General features: G+C 38.4%; 1 protein-coding gene across 1 annotated transcript in view; it reads right to left on the bottom strand.

Annotated features, from left to right (window-relative positions):
* Positions 1–21,110, bottom strand: part of tcf12 (transcription factor 12) — a 218,385-nt gene extending 197,275 nt beyond the window's left edge. Inside the window, exon 1 of the mRNA XM_048616045.1 lies at positions 20,803–21,110. Coding sequence (XP_048472002.1) covers positions 20,803–20,812 — 10 coding nt within the window. The 5' untranslated portion in view covers positions 20,813–21,110. The remainder of the gene's footprint in view (positions 1–20,802) is intronic.
* Positions 21,111–22,486: the final 1,376 nt, after the last annotated feature.

The raw sequence follows: 22,486 nt of genomic DNA, 5'->3' as shown, positions 1-22,486 counted from the left end.
CCCGACCCGAAACGTCAGCTTTCCTGCTCCTCTGATGCTGCCTGACCTGCTGTGTTCCTGCAGCTCCACACTGTGTTATCTCTTATTTTTAGTAATAGTGCCAGCGTGAGAAAATTGGCCACAAAATTTTTTGAGATTATATATTTTAAAATTCAAATGGATCACCTTATCTAACAGAAAAGCATTTGGCTTAACTTTTCATCAATAAGAGTGGAATCTTCCTCTCTACTAAACTTCAGTACCAGCTTCAGTTGTATGAAAATTCCAGACAGCTCATTTACGACAACACACAAAAGTCATGTCTTTATTTTATCTGAAGTGTTCATCTGAAATAACATTCAAAAACAGATAAAATGCCAGATGTTCAAGTTTCCGTGTTAACAACCTTGAAGGAATCCCTAATGGCCTAAGAAACCACCATGACTTCTGTTAATATGACCACAAGAAAACTCATTATCTCCTGTGATAGAATGGTTTCCAGAAGTTATTGCAAGGAATTGAGTTTGTACTTGCAAGAGGATTTTGTGCACCAGGTTTTAGCAGCACTAACATTAACGATGTCAGCTCAAAAACCTTTCAGTATCAACATAAGTCTTATGTGATGACAAAAGCAAAGTGACTGGATCCAAAATGCACTTTGGCTGTTTCACCACATTCGTCACTTTTTTTAAAGATCATTTTTCAGAATGTTAACTTCACTGGCAAGTATGGCACTTATTGTCATTCTAAGTTGTCCTTCTACTTTCAGTATATTTGGTAGTTAACTTGCATTTTGATTGAAGGAGCTGTGTCATTGATTTTAAAAAAACACATGCACTGTAAGGTAAAAATCTTTGAAAGCACTGGGTATTAAACAGGCCAGTATTGATTCTGCATACATACACAGCTTCCACTCAATAGATAAATTAAGAGGGCACAACTTTGAATGCGTAAGTAACCACAGCTGTTATGCAATTTAATGAGAAAGGAAGACTTCTTTGTTCAGACAGAAGAATTACTTCCTGATGAATCATTGCCTCTCAAACTGGCATCAAATTTACTATTTGAAGTTTTGACTGCCATTTGTTATAAAAGTCTGCCAAAACTCCATGACCTATTTACATCCTAAGTCAAGTTCAGAAGATTGTGAGATCAACAGTGGATTTCTCCAAGCACAAGTAATTATCTAATCTATATGAAGCAAGATTCAAATACAAGTTGTGCTGCTATCGTCATTTAAGATCTATATGTCTGTTATAATTCAGAACATGTCTTCGTTTTAAGGTAGACATCTGTATTTTTTCATTTTGTTGTTGACAGACTACTCTGTGACTACAATACCATAATACTAACCGACACTGATTCTCAATGTAGGATTTTTGTCATCTATTGTTAAACTCAGAATGATCCAAATGTACTTTCAAGAATCATTCTAAATTGATAGAATTAGGTTATTTAAAATATTCAGATATTTTTAGAAAGAATGGAAGTTCTTTTTTGTAAGTTGTTTGAAAACAAAAGCCTTCAATGTTTTCCCCTTGCCTCAAAACAAAATCACACATTAGCAAGATCAAGAGACCATGCTCTCTTAACTGCAACACCTGCCATCCCAATATGATGTCTGAAAAACAGTATCTCTGTTGCCAGATCCACGATAATGTGCTTCATAATGCCGTCAAACCGTCCAATCTCTTTAGTTGAATGACTTCCTGCTGTACCGTAACATGATCCATGAAGAGCAAGTAAGAGGCAACGTTCCCTCTAAGCTGCACTCCAACTTTCTACACATGGCAACTGGTGCAATCATGCCGATCATGGCACTGACTTCCAGATCCAGAAACTGCTACCACACATGAACCTCATCTGCCCAAGCAGTCAGAAAGAAAATTAGAGGGAACACTGGTCAGAGTCTGGGTATTCTGCAGTGAGCACACATCCTCTTGACTCCACAAAAAATTCCCTTAATTTACAGGGCATAAATCGCAAGTGTAATTATATACTCTCCACTTGCCTAGTTGACTCCAGTTCCAACAACACCGAGTAAAGCGCAATAACATCCAAGACGAAGCAACTCGCTTCATTGACACCCAGCACTACCTTATACATTCAATCCTTCTTCCACTGGCACTTGGTAGCAGCTGTGTTTATGACTTGCAAGATGCACTGCAGCGAAGCTTTCTTCGACAGCATCTTCCAATCCCACAGCCTTCTCCACATAGAAGGACAAGGGCGGCAGGTGTACACGAACACAACTATGTACAAGTTCCCCTCCGAGCTACGCACCATTCCCCCAAGTAGAATATTTCTTCACTGTCATTAGGACAAGATCCTGTGTGTGCTTACACCACATGAACTTAAATAGTTCAAGATATGGTTCACCATCACTGTCATGAGAGTTGTTAGGGATAAAAAGAATCACCCAATTAAGCTAGAGTTGATAGTAGAGTGTACAAAACAAAATCAGCCATGTATTATCTAAGTTCAGTGCCACACAGCTTAGAATCAATACAGCCGATGCTCACTCCAACCATCTATCCTATATTTCATCACTGAGGTTTCAGCCAAAGATTTTGAGCATGTTTATCAAGGATACATTTTCCAAAACCACTGCCAAATTGTAAGGTAAAGAAACCATTAATCAAAGTTTGAAAATCTATATTGCCAATGGGAAAAAAAGATGCATTTCAGGGTTGCTCTCTTATTGCATATGACTACCAATTCAAACTTTCAGTACTAATTTCCTATGGTATTTGTGCCATTTCACTAAAATCACTTGATAATTCAAACATTTTAGCATATCTAAGAGTAATGAATTAAGAGCATCAAATAAAACAGTGCAAGATTGATACATTTTGAACTTTTTTAAAGGGGATGTTAACCATTCATGCTGTGCCAGGAAAACAGGAAACTATTAGTTGGTGTTTACCCATGAACCTGGAGGATTTTTTTTACAGAATGTAATTAGTTGAAAGTACAACATTATGGACTGTTGAGACTATTTTGGCTTGAAATAAGATTACATATTCAAGAAAACAGCAGTAAAAAGTCAAGCAATTTCAAATTCAATTGACTTTGTGCTTCTACATTTGACCTTTAGATATGCATAGTTTGTTATGGCACTGCTGCAGCTGATATTCTTGCTAGGTTTATTCTTTCTCTCAACTTCAATCACATTTCTACAACTAGAAATTGCTTCAACTCTGCACAGATTTCACAGCTGGGGAAAAAGCACAATTTGACAGTGACAGATACGGCCAGTAGTAAAATGTGCTGCATATAAAAATAAATCGTCTCACATTTGGATGAAAGAGGCTTTTATTTACAACACCTGCACAAATATTAAAATGCCATGTATACGTTAAAAAATGTGCATAAGTACCGCTGGATTTAAAAAAAAAATCAATTATCTATAACTTCTAAGATGCATGGCCATGCAATCCAAGAAATTCCAATTACTCTCCAACCAGTCTTTCTAATTCTGTAACTTTTATGAACAATGGCATATTTGAATATTTCAGTAATTTAGGAAAATAGTATAAATTCTGAAGAACATTTCTGAAGAAGGGTCTAGGCCCGAAATGTCAGCCTTCCTGCTCCTCTGATGCTGCTTGGCCTGCTGTGTTCATCCAGCTCTACACCTTGTTATCTCAGATTCTCCAGCATCTGCAGTTCCTACTATCTCTGGATAAATTGACCAAACATTTGTTTCCATGCTAGTTTAGGATTCAGTGTTAATCTTCCTGCTGCAAGATTGGGTTTTCTTGTAGGATTTCAAAAGTAAAACACAGGTGCAGACAAATAAAGACAGCAAATTAATTAATGGAATGTGAATATTGCTAGAAAGGCAACATTTATTGCATGCGTTGCATCATCTTCTTGAACTGCTACAGTGCATGTGGTCCAAATAGAATCGCAGTGCTATTAGGGAGGGAGTTCCAGAATTTTCTGACCCGGCAACACTTCAGAAATGGTGATACATTTTGAAGTCAAGATATTTGGTGTCTTGGAGAGGAATTCAAAGGTGGTGGCGCTCCAAAAAGTCTATTGCCCACTTCCTTCTAGGTGCTAGGGGGTCACACGTTTATAAAACATTATCAAAGCAGCCTTGATGGGTTGTTGCAGTACCTGTGTTCAATGCACACTGCTGCCACAGTGTGTTGGTGGTGATGCCTGAATGTTTAAGGTGACGGTTAGGGTGTCAATCAAGGAATTTGCTTTGTCCTGGATAATGTCAAGTTTCTTGAGTGATGTTGGCGCAGCACTCATCCAGGTAAGAGTGTTCCATCATTTCTTAACTCATGTAGACGTGTTTTGGGAACGCAGCGGGTGAGTCGCTGATGTGGTCTTTGACGCACAGTATTTACATGACAAGTCTAGTTAAATTTATGATCTACAGTAATCCCAGAATATTGGTGGTGAGGGATTCAATGACAGGAACAATAAATGCCAAAAGAGGTGGCAAGATTCGCTCTTGCTGGTCATGAATGTTACTGGACATTTATCAGCCCAAATCTCAAAGTTGTCCAGTCCATGAGTGAGCATACTTCATCAATGTCTGAGCTGAATGTGGTATTGAACACTTTTTATCAACAAAGTCCTACTTCAAAATACAAAGACCTTTGTCCAAAATGGCACAATAAACATTGTTCCATTTAAAGCTGTGAAATTAGTGGAGAAGAGGAATATTTGTTATTAACTGTTGAATAGTACCCTGCCAACTTCCCAGCTGAACTAAATCCAACAAATAAGATAGAAAAACAGCAAAGTACAAAATTAAATTGAAACAAAGAGGCCTCAAAAGGCCTCATTAAAGAAAGTTGATTAATAACCCATAAATTTTCACAGGGACACTTATAACCAACAAATTAGAACCAACATCATCTCTTGCCAACTTTACACGGGCAATGCAAGTAATGCACTCATTTCATATTCTTGTTGCAGTCTTTGATATGCCCACTGCAGCATCCATCATGCGCCAGAATAACATTCCCTTGCATCTCGACTCATGTTGTCAATTGTCATCCTGCCCAAATCTTTCACTCGACTTTCTCTAATCTCCTTGCTCTCCCATCATGTTTTTTTTTCATAGTTTGGCCCCTCCACCCTGGCTCCCAAGTGCTGCCCTTCATTCAATTACATTTCACAATTCCCAATTGATACGAAACACTGTTTGGTGCCTAAATTAGGCACTCCTTCCTTCTCAGCTTTCAAAGCTCAAAGAAGTAAACACGCACAATATTGGGAAAGAATACTTTTACTGCACAAGTCAGTTTTTGATTAAAAGTAACTTTATCTACAGTTTTAAATATTAAAGAAAGATTTTTATTTTAAGAAAATGCAAGAAATCAATATTCTTCCATTTAGGCAGTAATTATAAGATTTCCAAGATGGTAGCTGTAGCGTAGGATATGTTCGGGCTCTGTGTCCATAAGCTCCCACTCATCTGGCCAGCCTCATTCTTCTTTTTGATATAAAAGAGAAATGAAGAAACAGAGTTCAACTTTTCTTCTTTTCTGAGGCCGCAATGGAGGAAGGCAGTGGCAAGGGCCTGCTGTGGTGGATCCGGATATCCCTTTCTTGTGGCCATTGTGGCTGCAGCTTTTCTGATGGCTACATCGTCAGTGGACCTGGCCCATTCCTCCTGGCGGCGGTTTCATCAGGGGCTACAGAAGTGGCGGCACAGTGGCTCTGGTTCATTCCTCATAGCTGTGGCAGCAATGTGTTGGCTTTAGGTTGTGCATGATGTGGCGATGGCTAGAGCGATGGCTTCAGTGTCAATGACCTGGTGGGTCTATTCTGTCTCTCCTTGCTATGGCAGTGGTGTAGTTGCTTCTGTGTCAGCTTCGGCAGTGGCAGCATGGTGGGTCCAGTCTCGAAATTTTTGCTTTGGTGGCTTAAGGGACGGCATTGGCAGCAGCATCCCATAGCCACTCCAGAAACCCAAGAGCTGTGGAGGGAACAAAAGATAAACTTTGTCCTAACTTTGTCTCAATTACTTCTTTTTAGAATTTTTCATTAAGATAGTGCCAAATTGTGGTGACTGATACATATCTCACTGTATTTTCATAAATACAAGTGACAATAAATTGCCATTCTAAGATGTTTTCCTCGAGGATACCAGCTGAAGGACTGCAAATATAAACAATGAAACTTCAATGCATTACATAATGAAGGATTACTCAAAGTCCATTTACACAGGAAAACAAGATTTCTAACTATGCAAAATACATTTTCTATCCTTTTAGTAAATTATCATGTACTAATACAGTTTGTATGTGCAATTTACTATGTGAAATGTTACCAACTTGAATTACCACAAATACAATTACCAAACGAACTTGGTACATCAACACTTTTGCACAACACACAATGTTAGCCATCTGAAGCTTTATTAGTGCAGACTGAAATGCAAACTTTACAAAATTTCACACAACTGATCCTGTGTAGCTGCATACCCTACGAGAGAAAGCAGCACCAAACAGATCATAGAAGGAAAGCTTACCTCGATACGCACATCAATGCAGCTGTGAACTGAAATAAACATCCTTGAAACCAAGTGTACTGCCAATACAACAAAAACATCAAGCTCTAAATCAAAAATAACTAGGTGTTGGCTTCTCACATGGACATTGCAAGACATAATTACAAGTGAAATATATGCTTGCTGTGGCTTAGAAGGTAAAGAATGACAACCTATGAAAACATTTAAAAGCACCTTTATGAGCAAAGTCCATTACATGATATTACTTATCCACTGATATGTCACATAAAATACTTAGAGCATTTTTCATAGCATTTTCCATTTTTACTGCCTACCTTTCAACTACTTATAAAATTCAAGAGCGAAAGTGCATCACCATGAAACAAATCTTCTAATATTTTAACAACTTACTTCTTCTTTCCACCAAATGCATTGCAATCCTTTAAAAAAAGTTCCACCATCAGGATTATTTAAAGATGGCATTCCGAAAGAACATTTCTTCGAAATATGATGGGTACTTTTATTGAATCCAGAGTAATCAAACCATTCGAGTTTGTTCCATGCATTTGTTCATATTTAAATGCTATTCTTTATTGGATGCCAATATCAGCAGTAGGCTGGAGAGGGGGAAGACAATGACTCATCAGAATGTAGTCATAGCTAAATACCCCATGACTCATTGTTTACTCGATACAATAGTTTGTCTTCCTCACAATTTAAGTACCACCCACATAGTCTGTGCTGCTTAGAAATGCAACCATTGATAAAAATTAACAAGGGCAACCAAATATGTTAATAACAATGCATAGTAATGTTTCATTTTTAAAAGAAAGGCACTGGTTAAGATACAGACCCATGCAGAGGAGAAGGAGCTGAGGGACAAAGGAAGGGTGGTACACACATGGGAAAGTAGGGAAACAACAAACAGATGATAAGGAGAAACAAGGGAATGTGCATGGGAGGGAGGATACACAACAAGGACTCAAATAAGAGCAAGCAGAGTCTGAGAAGCACCTGTGACCAACACTACCTGACAGATTCTGCACCTGATCAAATAATGACAATCACTGCTCCTACCACAGCTGTTAGCCGAAGGTGGAAAGCAGCCTCTCCAGGGAATACCAAAAAAAAACAAAGCAGACACCTGCTGCACTGACTGTGCACAGGACATTAACTTGATGCTGAACTTTGATAAGCCTCAAGGCACAATTAGAATACCAGACCAAAAAAAAACGTATTTATTTTTCTTGTTATTCAGGCAGCAAAACATAGCTACGATTAAGGTTTCCTTTCTAATGCACACAAACCTTGGGCAATTTAAACCCACCACACTTTCTGTCATCTCTAAATGACTGCATAATTCAATTTCCTGGAAACCCATTATGTCTCATCAGAAGAAAATGAAAAACAGATGAGTGTAATTTCTCAGTGTGAACAAAAGTCATTTAAGTGCTATACTTCAGAGCAGAACTATATTTTGCCCAGTAGATTCTGTACAGCAGCTGAATCCCAAAACAAAACAACTTGGATTTAACAAATGACAAAGCAATCTTCCACAATATATTTTATGCAAGCTAAACTATAACACTTAGATCAACACATATCTCCCATCCATTACTTACAATGGTCTCACCCATCAAATAAAAACTACTACTCTGTACAATCTTTCTTCATTTGTGATTACACCTAAATAAAAAAAATCAAGTAATCTTTAAGGCTCAGTATCACAAATATTTTGACAGTTTACATAACCTTGTATCATAGTAAATGCTATCATGTACAGGCAGTACTTGCATTTAGACTTATACCAGAACTAGAAATTTTCATGACACCTTCTTACATTCAAGGCCTGGCTATTTCAGTACTTCAGGAACCACATTATTATTAGCACAGCACAACAGTGAGATTGTTTGAACATTCACAATACCACTTTTGTTAATGAGATGACCAATGATGTGATCCTGAAAATCATTCCTCATTAAATTAGAGGCACCAGTATACTAAGACACTAAAACTTTAATGCATAAAGACTAAACTGCAGATTTCATATGCGATTCCTGATGTGTATTGTTATTTCGAAAATGCAACAGAGGTTTCCCAAATTGGAAAAGATACACACTTTATGTACGAAAACAATCTACCAAAGAATTTGGAGGCATTATGGTCTTGTAGATTTTAAGTCAGTTGCTTAGTTTGAGCACTTGAATTGTCTTTTAACTTAACATTACTGTTATGACTGAGATTAGAAATCAAGTAGGCAATGGAGAAAGCTAGTCAAACCAGGGCAGATGTTCTGCTTCATGTATTTCAGGTATAGATCAAAATGCGCCTGTCCACTGATGTTTTAATGAGTGCTAACGTTTAAGGGATTTGTTAATCATCCTGGATCATCCTTCTTTCCCCCAGTAGCAAATCAATCAAGAGTCAACACGAGTTTGTCGGAAGAATCCCCTTTTGCTCAATTGATATAGCAAAAACTAGTGGATGATAATTTAGTATTTGTAAGGCTAATTTAGGTTTGATGGTCTGAATATAACTTGTCCCCAAAGTTAAAAAATTGCAAAAACCATAAAGAAGGTTGGATATCAGTATTCTTTTTAAATCAACCATACATGTGGTGCTAAAATTATGAAGATATCTTTGAACTGTTCCAGACAACTGCATCACATTTCAAACAGTGTTTCAAATCAGTGAGAATTCAGAAGAAAGATTATAGGAAATTTTTCAAAATGAAAATAAATATTTCGTGTCTAATTTACAGCCACAGAACTCCAAAGTACATGCCAATTAGATTGCATTATCTCAAGTTCAATGAAGGTCTAACTCATTGCACCGTTCAACATCAAAACTAGTTAAGATTGCAAACAAGTAATATTTGTTGTTTCATGAGAATTTCCAGCACTTTCTTTATTTATGGTGTCATCTTAAAGCATAAATCAGAGTACACTGGTGTCAAGTGTACTTTTGCGGTTTCCAAACATGTACAAAGTGATCAGTTGCCATTTTAGTACTTTCTGGGCATCAAACAGTGGGAAACTGATTATATTTCAAGAAGATATATTTTAATGACTCAAAACTTAAATAGCATTGGAACAAATTGAGAACGATTCTTACAGTGCAACCAAGAATCTTTTCTCAAGCAATTTGCTGTATCTGGCTCTGGGTGACAAAGTAAGTTTACTGAAGAATACTCAAGAGATAATGTCCCAAAATTAATTAGGTCTATGGTGAAAACTGATTAAGGAAGAAATATTAAGCATAACTGGGTCAGACTGGAAATAAGCAGGTTTTAATTGGATGAAAGGGGAGCCTGACCAAAATTTTTTAAATTCACAATAAATCTGCATTAATGCAAAAACTGCCTGTTCATTTGCATCATATTCAGCAGCATTACATAGGTCTGTTCAAGTGATGACATGAAAAAGTACAACCATGCAAGTACTGCCAGGTACACCATAGTTTTTTTTAAAATTCGTTCACAGGACAAGGGTGTCACTGGCCAGGCCAGCATTTATTGCTCACCCCGAATTGCCCAGAAAGTAATTAACAGTTAATCACATTGCTGTGGGTCTGGAATCACATCTAGGCCAGACAGGTAGGACAGCAGTTTCTTTCCCTAAAGGGCATGAATGAACCAGATAGGTTTTTCTAACATTTGACTGATTTCCTGGTTATCATTAGACTCTTTAATTCCAGATTTTTATTGAATTTACATACCACCATCTACTGTGGTGGGATTTGAACCCAGATCCCCAGAACATTAACTGGGTCTCTAGACTTACAGTCTAGTGATAATACCAATAAGCCATTGCCTCCCCTACATCCAAGTGTTGTGTGCCATGACAAAAAAGCAGCACAACAATGTTTCACATTCATCCCACAATGTCACAGAATTGAAAGCTAATGTAATTCATGCACAATGAAAATGAAGAAAAGGGTGGCCCCAGTTCAATGAGCATTGAGGAAGAGGGTAAAAAAAATTGATCTTTTTAAGGTACACGCTAAGTCAAAACTTCAAATGAGGTGCATATCAAGAGCAACAGGTGTGCTAAATAAATTCTTCACTGCAAACGTACTGTGGAATCTACAAGAGATACTGATTTGAGTGGTGATAAATGGGGTGCAAGTTTGATATCTGCACTATTAGCTACAGAAAATGAATGGCATTACAAGACTGACAGAACGAAAGAAAACAAATAATGGAGTAAATTAGGGCCAACCTAATTATATAAACTGCATTGCTGCAAGTGATAGGAAAGCCTCACGTAATAAGCTTAAATTAATACTTCATAAAACTTTAAATTGCCCTCCTCTTAAATGAATCTTGCAAGTTCTTTTAAGGGCAGAAATAATCTGATTCCCCAGTGACTCCAGCAAGAAATACTTTCCAAGTTCAGTATTATCCTCAGCTGTCATGTTCCCCACCATGCTGGTTGAGAATCACAGTATCTGCACAAGCATGAAGAATAGCGAGGTGGCAAACCACCACAGTAACAACATCCCATGCTACAAGTCAGCATTTTCAAAAAGTTAGACAGTTCATAACAAGGTAAATTACACATGGTTTCCATTTATATACATGATTCAGCAACAACTTAAAGTACTGAAGTAAAATGGTTAAATTGCGGGTATATACACTCAATACGTACTCATATTTTTGTACATCATTTTCCCAAGTTAACTGTTTCCCACCAGCTTTCTTAACCCTGGATGATTATGACCTGTTGATCTCTCACCAAACACCATGGCCAGAAACAGAAACTGAAGTTATGTCCACCAACTTAATAGAAAAGCTGACCTGTCTCAGAAAACGGCAGACCTTTAAGGTATGCAAAGGAACAGTAGTGATAGCCAGCTCCAATGGGATGCCACCACCAGACATATATTCCCCTCCCCTCTCCTGTTAGCTTTCCGCAGGGACCATTCCCTCTGGGACATCTTGGTCCACTATTCCTCCACTCCCAACATCGTCCCAAACCCCCACAGCACTTTTCCATGCAGTCGAAGAAAGTGCAGCACCTGCCTGTTTACTCCCTCCCTCCTCACTATCCAAGGTCCTAAACACACCTTCCAGGTGAAGCAGCAATTTACCTGCACTTCACTCAATCTAGTCCACTCTATTCGCTGCTCACAATATGGTCTGCTCTGCATTGGAGAGACAAAGTGCAGATAGGGTGACGACTTTTGCAGAACACATACATCCTGTCCACAAAAATGACCCTGAGCTTCCTGTTGCCTGCTATTTCACACACCACTGTGCTCCCTGGCCAACATTTATGTCTCAAGCTCTCTGCAAAGCTCCAGCGAAGCTCAGTGCAAGCTTTATCTATTCATTTGTGGGATGTGGGTGTTGCTGGCTGGCCAGCATTTCTTGCCCACCCCTAGCTGCCCTTGAGAAGGTTGTGGTGAGCTTCCTTCTTGAACAGCTGCAGTCCTCCTGCAGTGGGTTGACACAATGCCATCAGGGAGGGAATTCCAGGATTTTGACCCAGCAACAGTGAAGGTACGGCGATATATTTCCAAGTCAGGATGGTGAGTGACTTAGAGGAGAACTTGGAGGTGGTGGTGTTCCCATACGTCCGCTGCCCTTGTCCTTCTAGACGGAAGTGGTCATGGGTTTGGAAGGTGCTGTCTAAGGATCTTTGGTGAATTTCTGCAGTGCATCTTGTAGATAGTACACACTGCTGCTTTTGAGCGTCAGTGGTGGAGGGAGTGAATGCTTGTGGATGTAGTGCCAATCAAATGGGCTATTTTTTCCTGGATGGTATCAAGCTTCTTGAGTGTTGTTGGGGCTGCACTCATCCAGGGAAGTGGAGAGTTTTCCATCACACTCCTGACTTGTACCTTGTAGATGGCGGACAGGCTTTGAGGAGTCAGGAGGTGAGTATTCCTAGCTTCTGGCCTGCTCTTGTAGCCACTGTGTTTATGTGGCGTGTCCAGTTGAGTTTCTAGTCAATGGTAACGCCCAGGATGTCGATAGTGGAGGATTCAGTGACGGTAACACCATTGAATGTCAAGGGACGGTGATTAGATTCTCTCTTATTGGTGATGGTCATAGCCTGGAAGAACACCACCTCACTTTCTGCTTAGGAACCCTGCAGCCTTCTGGATTCAATATTGAGTTCAATAATTTTACAGCCTGAGCATGTCCTTAACCCAAACCCCAGACACCAGGCCTTGCAATCACACGGGCTGCTACACATACAACCCATTGTCAGCTAAGGGTTCCTATTAGCGGCTATTCATTCTCCTTGGCTGACCCTGATCCATTCCTTTGCTGCCCAACTGTTTTTCTCCCTGGGCTTTATCTCCACCCATCGTTTACTCCTTCCCCCTACCCCCACCCCTTCCTTAGCATATACACCAACATTCTCCTAGCTAGAATTAGTTCTGAAGAAGGGCCACTGGACCCAAAAATGTTAACTGTTTTCTCTCCACAGATACTGCTGAGTTTTTCCAGCAATTTCTGTTTTTGTTTCTGATTTCTAGCATTCACAGATCTTTTTTTTTTAAAAAACACTAATGATAGAGTCAATACATCAGATCAGCTTTTTACTTGCGCTGTTATAATCGACAACGATCGGGGCATCTGCAAAAAACTGGCTTGGATTCTTCTACGAGAGGAGAACCAGTACAGAAGACTAACTCTTCACAGAAGATGAATTGCACCCTTTGATAAGTTAGCTGACAATTCCACATAATGAGGCATATCATGCTACTTCAAATCAGACACTTCTATTGTTTTCTAAAATCTAAGGTGAATAATCCTTCTCCTTTTCTCTCAGTTCTTAACTCAACTCCCTCACAGCCCAATACAGATTCATAAGTGGTCTGGCTATTTCACTTGCTTTCAAGTTGAGTGTCAACATAAAAATTCTGTAAAGGATCTGGGAACAAGATCAAGTTGAAAAGAAACGCAACTAGATCTGTGCAGGTTAAGACTTACGTCAGTGGCACAGTAATTCACAAACTCTTTCGCTGCTAATTAACCATCTGATCACATTTAAGGTAGTACTGCAAGAAACAATAAGGATTTATTTCTCACTTCTGAACCCCTGTGCAATCAGGTTGATGGCTCCCATGTTTTCATCCATTAACAGAATCTATATGCTCAAAAGATACAATAGCTAAAAAACACAATTCCTATGTGTGCATAGCTGTTTCAGACTAATCTATGTAATGTCTTACCATGCAAAAAGCATGAACAGTAGATTAAATATTGTGTTAGAATTCATTCAACCCGGCAGCCAGAGTTTGAAATCCCTGAAGAGCAAGTTACAATCTTCTCTTTGCTTCAATATCAATTCAACCTCTGGTGAGACTTTCAATTAAGGCTCTGCATTCTCTCTGAGGTATAAAGCAAAAGATCTCTTCGAACCACTTCAAGAGCAAGGTTGCAGTCTCCAGTGTCCCAGTTAACATTTACTCCTCAATCCACATCACTAACACAGGTTAGTTGATCATTACCACTATGCGGTGAATAATCTACTGCTATTTGTCTGTATTACAACCATGGCTTTAAGGCACATTTGCATGCCCTCCATTTGTGAATAGCGCTATTTAAATGCAACTTCTTTCTTTCTATAAAAAACAGAAAGAGCAGCATCACTGGATTCTGTTTGGATAGTTAGAAGCTGAATTGTACAATACTCAATTCGAGTAGAAATGCAAAAATTTACACATAACGATCTTGTAAACAAGCTTTCAAATTTACAGAAGAATCACTGGCATGTAAACATAAGGTTTCACAACTTAAAACAATCAGGATTGAAAAAGGAATTCAGCCCACTGAAGCTCACCCTTTCATACAGTAACTCATCCATCAATGTAGCTAAATGTAAAAAGAACTAAAATTAAGAATTAGTCATTTCTAAAAGAACAAAATCTGCAATGCATGCATAAACAAGTTACAAAGCTATTCCGAGTTAGCTGACTCAATTTTTAATATAAAATAAGCAGTTGGTTAGATTACAGTAGTACAAGCTGTAGATAACATCATCTATTACCATACCCTAAAATGCAAACATATAAGTTGCATTGAATTAACAGGAGACATCAAGTACGTAAACTTTACATCACAGAATTGTCCTTTTGGGATTTAAAGCAGGATAGATACTCCCTCAGCATTCGCATGATTTAGCAAAGAAACCCATTCAGCAGATGTAAAAGTCAACCAATGCCAGTATCTTGGAATATGGATTACTGAGTTGCATGCAGCTACACAAAATAGTTTTCACTGATAGGTATTAAAGTACTTCATTATTAGTTTTTTTAAGGATTCATATTTAAAGGATTGTGGACAGTGTTTCATTTGAAAAGTCTGATTAGATGCCTAGACTTACTTTTTAAAAAAAAGAAGAGATAATGAAAAGAGCGTAGGGACATACTTGTTTAAAAATCAGTTCTTGGAATTCAGATGAGACAGGCAGAGAGAGGGGAGCGGCAGAGAGAGGGGAGCAGCAGAGAGAGAGTCATTTTTTTGGTTACCAGGCATACGTGCTGGGCTATTTAGAAGAACAGGTATCTGTATTTCCATATTTCAGACTGAGCATAAATCATTTTGCTTGATATAAATTTAGTTTAGTTAGGAAAGTTGATCAATAGATCTTTGTCTTCCAAACTTAATATATGTAAATATTAACATATTGTTAACTGAGTAAAATATTTAAATTTGTATTGAACCCAAGTGAAGAACTTGGGTGAGAGACAGTGCAGTCCTTTAGCCTTGGTCATAACAATTGGCAAACAGGTTATAGAAACTAAAAATCTATGAGCTCACACAGAGTGTGGATTAAGCTTAAATATGATAGCTTCCTATTAATGGCTATGAAGACATTTTAAGTAAACAATTATTCATAGTTGAAAAAAACCCATCGAGCCATAACAGACGAATGTTCATGTATAGTACAACCATAGATTTACAAGGTTGAATGAAGGTAGATACAGGGTTTCATTGCAACAAGTCACATGCAAGCTCAAAACTGTCTGATGAAATTTGGGATTCCAAAACCTTTTAAAGCTTATAATAGCCAAGGCAAACATGTTGGCACATAGATTGTAAACTCTAAATATCAGATCACCTACAAAACATAAAAACAGTGCGAATCATTAACTGAACCCAGGTACTTCCACAAACCAGAATGAAACGAATGGAGGTAACAAGACTTCTGGTGCTACAACCCATGAGTTACTAATTTAGTTTCCAAAGTTCCAGAGGAATTGTCATTCATTACTAAGCATGAGCTCACTGTCCTTGTTCTATTGCACTGTTCCAATTAAGTTCAACATAAGCTTTAAGAACTACACTTCAGCTTTTAATTATGCACTTTACAGCCTTCTGGATTCTGAGTTCAATACTTTCTGAGGATAAACTCTGCCAGTCATTTTAGTTCCTTCTCTCTGCTGGGTTTGGGTCTTCTCTTTTGGCTATCAGCTAACTCTAGGCATATCTTTTGTTTCTTCAATTCCTTTCTTGGCCCATCTCCAATCTCTTGATCTCTGGGGGACTGCTCTGAACTTCAACTTTTCTGAAGTTCAGTCTCTCCTGGTCTTCCATCTTATCAGAGGCCTTGTTTTTGCCAATGTTCCACCCATCTATTGCTCAAAGCCTTCTAACATAGTTAATATTTCCTAGTTCCAGAGAAAGGTAGTTTCCCTCTCAACGTTTACCATAAACTCTTGTGAAAAAGTTGAACTTCTAAGACAAAGTTCATGGATTTGGTTTTGGAAAGTCAAGAGGCCTGACTGCGTATATATGTATTTTAACAAGGTTCTTGAACTGATGGTTTAGTGTCTTAAAAAATGTACAAAAAAAAAGTCCATTTGCCTAGCAACTGCAATGCAGGGAAATAAAGACTGAAAAATCCAAAAGCCAGCCAGTGTGCTGGTGTACCAGAGAGTTGAATTGGGAGACCAAAGTGCTGAACTCTCTAATAAGAAATCCTAAGGTCCTGCTAGAAATCGTTCAGGGAATTTAACATTTGCTTTGAATCTAAAGTAATAGCGAGTCTAGAATGCAGTTTCTTTTTGGTGTCTCAGGAAGAGATACCATTTGGAGACAAAGCACTTAGTTAATGCGCAGAAATTTGAAGGAAGGAAATCCATTTCAGCTATGCCAGCCTGAGCAACAAGTCTTGTTGTAGAGACAGTGGTAAATCTTCCACAGGGTTTTTGTTTCTATCAAGAAAAGAACATAACTTGTGATTTAGGCTGACGGCCTTCTCGTCAGTTCTGACATTGTCAGTACTTTTTGCTTTTATTTCAGATTTCTTGTATCCACCATCACTAATATAAACTTTAGTTTTATTCTCAGCTCCTGTCAGCTTTCCTGGCCAATCACCATCTGTTATCAAAATGCAGTAGGATGACCTCCATCCATGCTGGCATGAACATACTGCCTGTGCCATCTGTTAGGTACTGTGCAAGAATGATACGGGAAAACGCTAGATTTCTCACCCGTGACAAAACACTACTCTCTCTCGTATTTTTAGTGAAGCATATCAAAAACTTAACTGGTGCTCCTGCTATAATGCATTGGTAATACAACATTTCTTAGCAAGGTGAAATAATTTTCCACATGTAACTTTTTAAGACAACAATTTTCATGTTCCTTTTCTTTTCCTCCCAGTTACATTAGAAGCCATTTATGCAAAAGCCACCAACTGCAATGGTATACCAGCTAACCTGCCAGCTTGACCGTGTTATATGGCTTAACAATCCATGACTGGTCAGAAAGAGCATGAATTCAGCTAGATAAAAATCAGACAATGCTAGCAGAGGACAGATGACAACATGAATTCCTCAATAATTCTCAAATAGTCACAGAACATAACGGAAAATTGGGACAACTGATACTCAACTCCACTGAGCTTGTTCTGATATTCAATCCAACTGATACCTGCAACGTTTGGGCCTCAAAGTGTTGGCCAGCTTCCTTATCCTTATTACTGCCTTGTATTTTTCTGCAATGATTTTCTTGCCAACCCTCCTTCCCTCATGTTAATGACTCCTTTGTACATTCTGATTCTACAGATGAAGTCACTGCTCCAATACCATAGTCAAACTTCATGCACAAGCCTGAACAACTGTATTGATCAATGTTTTACCAAAGACAAAAATGTGCTTTGTAAAACAAAGGTATAACGTGTATGAATGAATGTATACTGATCAGGTGACAGGTAAAGAGCAATTAGAGGAGAACAACTGCTTCCTATTCTTGATGGCCTGCTCAAATATCGAGCTTCAGCCCAGGAGTTTGAAACGCTAAGCATCTCACGAGAGCTACATCAGCAACATTCCAAAGATCCTAAGTACTCAGGAAATTATCAAGCCATCTTAGTATCCTATCAGAACCAGTTCATGTTGATGTAGATTAAATTAAGGCAAATTATTATATGTTCTTTTACAGAGACTGAGCATATTCACAAAGTGTAAGCAGTTTTAGAAAAGGAGAGAAACTATATTTCTTTTCATTCTGTAACGCAGCACAGTATTGACTTCTCCCACAGTATTTCAGTCCACCACACACCCTAATCATTTTCTTAGGAAGAAGAGAGAAGCCAAAAACTTGTATGGTTTCCTAACTTCTTTTATGTTCAGAGAGCAAATAAATGCAAGTATCTTATGTGACGATACTATTACTTTAAAAGGTGCATTTTGTCCTTTTTTTCACAAAAGTGAAGCAAGGTTGAGATCAGAGTTGCTGATCGGCCTACTTCAAAGCCTTTAAAGTAAACAGCTTTTGCAGCCTTGGGGTTCTTTTCCAAGGTTGGAACAATAGAAGCAGCCTGAATGGGTGGGGTCAAGCTACTTCACAGCAAGGATTTTTAGTTTTAGTTTTTCAGTAGCAGTTGTTCCTGGGATCTTGAAGCTATGTTTGGAAGCTGCAGTTCATTTCTCCCTGCTACTCTCTATTATGAAGCAGAGGTCAACCCTCCTTTGATATCTAAAACCGCAACACCCAGATATGCTCGCCTTGCCTCTTAATCTGTTAAAGGACATGTGAAAAATGGTATAGCCTGCCTCTCACCACCGCGCCCCCCCCAACCCCCCCAACCAATCTGTTATAAAGGAGTGGTTAAATGAAATGAAATCCTTTCACTCACTCTATAATCAACAAGTAACAATTTATTTATCCAACTCTAACAGTGAACAAATTAACAGAACTATTAACAAACCAAACAATTCCCCCTTATTTACTAACTATTCCTGAATAAATCAAAATTCTAATAGTATGTTGTTCCAATAAATACAAGTTCCACTTCTATAAACCAAAATAATAAAAAAATTAAAACTTAATCGCTCGAAATTACAGCTAGCATAAGTCTTCTGGAATGCTCCGCGCCCTCTGCACTGATCCTCAGTCCAGAATGTCTTTCTCCATTGAACTCTTTGGTCAGAAACACCTCTATCCATTGAATTCTGGTATCAGTAATATGAGCTAAGAGTGCTGCTATATCTTTAGTTAGATGATGGTTATTCTGACAGCTTAGAGAATTCTGAGAGAGCCAGTGATTTTCTCTTCAGAGCTGATGGGTGGTTCACTCTATTAAATGGCAGTTGCTCTCATGCTGATTTTCGAATGCCCTCTTCTTTTATACCCTTGATGACCTATCAATTTCTTACCACAGGATTGGTCGTAGTTTGTCAATACCATCAGATTTAAATTTAATTGGTCTTTAGTTTCTAAGTGCCTTGTTTAAATTAATTGGCTGATTTTCAAACTGGTTGGCTTAATAACAAAATGATCTACTGCCTGGATTGCTAACCACACAGCGTTTTGATATAAAGCTTCAATTTCAGGAACTCTCTGTGCACTTGCAGGCTTGTTTTAAAATCTCCAAACCTCGAAAAAAGCACAATCTTTTAAAGAGACAACGTACTCTTCCCTCCTATCATTTTACAAACATCAAGTTCTAATATTCTGCCTTCCAATCCACAAATACTCTACCCAACTTTGCAACACACTCTCACACAGAGTTTTCTCTCGACATTTTCCCTCCCGGACTGCAGAATTGCCTGTGAGATAATCTATTTTACTGAACTTGCTTTTGTGAAGGGTATGGTTATGGGATGTTACTATCTTGGAACAGATTATTAGTGGTAGTTAATATATCTATTATTTTATTAAGCATTTTGATAGAGTTGCAGTTAAGCCAATTCTTTTCTTTTCTTTTTACTTTGTCTGCATTTTAACTGTAGTGTAAAAATAAAATGTGTTTTGCTTAACGCCGAGTAGTCTGACCAATTGAATTGCTTCTGAATGCAACACTTTACACTTACCTATAAAATAAGGAACAGTTAGGGTTGAGACTATCTTTTGAATATATTTTCAGGGGATTTGGTCTGGTCCGTAACACTGGCAAATGAAGGGTCTGGAAGAAATTGGCATGTACTAAACAATGTAGAAAAATATACAATGAAACAATGTTTAAATATTTTATGGACTTAGTCAAAAAATTTGAAGAACGATTATGAGCCACAACCCAATGACTCTCACCAAGTTATAGTTCCAGATGAGTCTCATGCTTAAATCATCAAAAACACGTTTACCGAAAACCTATTATGCTTCCAAATCTGATATCAACTTGACTTCCTCCATAAGTAGTACTATGTAAAATAGCTGTACGAATGCTGTTTTGGCTTCTGCTCATGATCAAAATTGCTGGTCCAATATTCAGCCTTCAACATTTTCTCTGCCTAAGTAATAGGAAGATCGAGCTAGTAAGTTCAGTTTCTATCACAAACTACACACACTTGCCACCGATTCCATCTTTCTGCACAGGCACTGTCTGAGTGAACTAGGATGGTCACAAACTTGGTATCATGTTAAACTTTGAACTCAGTTCCTTGCCTTATCATAAAGATTGTCAATCCCCATCTCAAAAGTTGCCCATCCAGCCCCAGCCTCTCTGCTGCAGTCTCCCTCACCCATGTCTCTCTCTTACCTTCACACTTCACATTACCAATGTTCTCTAGTCAGCCTCCTTTCCTCTGGTCTTCTGTAAACGTTAGCTGATCAAAACTATACTGTCTGTATCTGCTACCAGTGATATATTATCTGGTCTCCCTGACCTATAGTGAATATTAACTGTTTTGACTCATCCTTAACGTTCCATCCCTCATATTTACATTTATACTTGGTGTCACCCATTGCCACCTCCAAACCAATATTTGTAATAAAAGCCCTCAGAAAGAGACAGAAATTGATCCTCTATTTGCCACTTCTGGCTAGAGATAGCTGTGAATGCATCAGCCTTAGTTTTTGTAATCATTCTGCGCTCTGCCATCATTGAGGATCAGGATGTTATCAGGGCTTTCCCCTCCATTGTTTAATTGCCTACCATCATTCATTGGTTGTCATGCTCCCTTCCCTGGTTAATGCACACAGTCCCCTGTTGCAACGACAGAAGGTTAGCATCTCTATTTTAGGTACGTCTGATGTTGCTCTCTAGCAGGCTCTTCTATATTCCTCATTGAATAAGAGTTTGACCCAGATTGATGGCAATGCCGGAGCAAGGGATATTCCAGGCCGAGATCACAGGTTATAGTTGAATAGTATTCCGGTGGTACTGATAGCCCACAGTGACCCAGGAATCTCTCAGAATTTCAAGAATTGTTCTGAATCTGTTCGATTTAGCAGGGTGTAGAATTATAGGTCAAAGGAGTATGCCTTCAGCGTGCAGACTCTGTCTTTATAAAGACTGAGTGGCAGTCACTTCCACCAAGACTTTCACAGATATGTGAATTTGCAACAGATTTTTTAGGTCAAGGTCATTTAGGGTTTTCCCCTCGTCCTTTTTCTCACCAACTGCTGCAGGCCATGACTGGCAACTTCATCCTTCAGAATCTAGCCAGTTCTGTGAGGAGCGGTGCTACCAAGCAATGTGGTTATGCAACTGAAATTCTCCACCTTCAAAATAATATCTTCCATTTATACCCCCAATACTTCCAAGGTATGTTAAATATGGAGGGGCACTGAAGCACCAGCAGGGTGATAGGTTGTAATCATCTAATTTCATTGCCCAAGCTTAACCTGATGCGTTGAGACTTAATAAAATCTGAAGTCCGTGTTGAGAATTTCCAGTGTCACCCATCCCAAATTCATAATGCTGTACTGCAACCTCTGGTGGGTTTGTGCTGCCAATCGGACAGGGCATGCTGATACGGAAGTTCCAGATGTTGTATTAAAGGTACGATTCTGAGAGAGTGGGGCAGTTCTCCAAGCTTTGGTACAATTCTCCAGATGTTTATGAGGTTGAAGTTTGTGTCATTCCATCCTTGAATATGGTACAATTAATTAGTGACTTTAAAAAAAATGATAGAAACATTTAATGATTTTAAGAAGTTTAATACATCCTGACCAAATGGAAACTGAAGCAACAATGTTGTTAATCCTGACTCAATGAAAAGGCAAAGCATGGGCAAAACTTCTGGCAAGATCTTCAGGATACACATTTATTTAACATACTTATTTTACTGTGGCTGCAATGGCAATACTGAGATCAACCTAAAGAGGTCATAGGCATACGATTACTGTTTATGTTAAAATGTTTTTAAGCACAAAGATAAAATATTTGGAAATAATCGTATAAAGCAAGAAAATGTTCAACTAATTTCTTCCGGCAGCAAAATTACACACATGAATTCGCTTATTCAACACAGCTACTGGACACAAATGCATCTACAACGCACACAAATGAGGAAATTGTTTTTCAGTAAGACAACAGTGGAAGAAGGATGGGTTTGTCCAAAAATAGGCATCCTTTTGGTATCTTTCTAGAATTCTGGTGGTCCACACAGAAAATAAGCTCAATCTCAAGTTCAAATAACAATTCAACCAAGTTTTCTTCAAAAAGCTAACTTTGCGAACTATCAGTCATGACAGGTTCAATTACCCAACAGGACACCTTAGTTTTAGGGAAAAGACTATGTTTGAGGTAAAATATGTGCTCCAAAGACCAGCATGAAATATCTCAAAATCCCTGTTCAGCTAAGTAACAGGAGTGAGGATAAAACAGAATGGTA

Source organism: Rhincodon typus, chromosome 33, assembly GCF_021869965.1.
Source record: "Rhincodon typus isolate 14 chromosome 33, sRhiTyp1.1, whole genome shotgun sequence".
Taxonomy (NCBI): domain Eukaryota; kingdom Metazoa; phylum Chordata; class Chondrichthyes; order Orectolobiformes; family Rhincodontidae; genus Rhincodon; species Rhincodon typus.
Note: the sequence above shows the minus strand (reverse complement) of the source record. Positions and strands in the feature narration are given on the sequence as shown.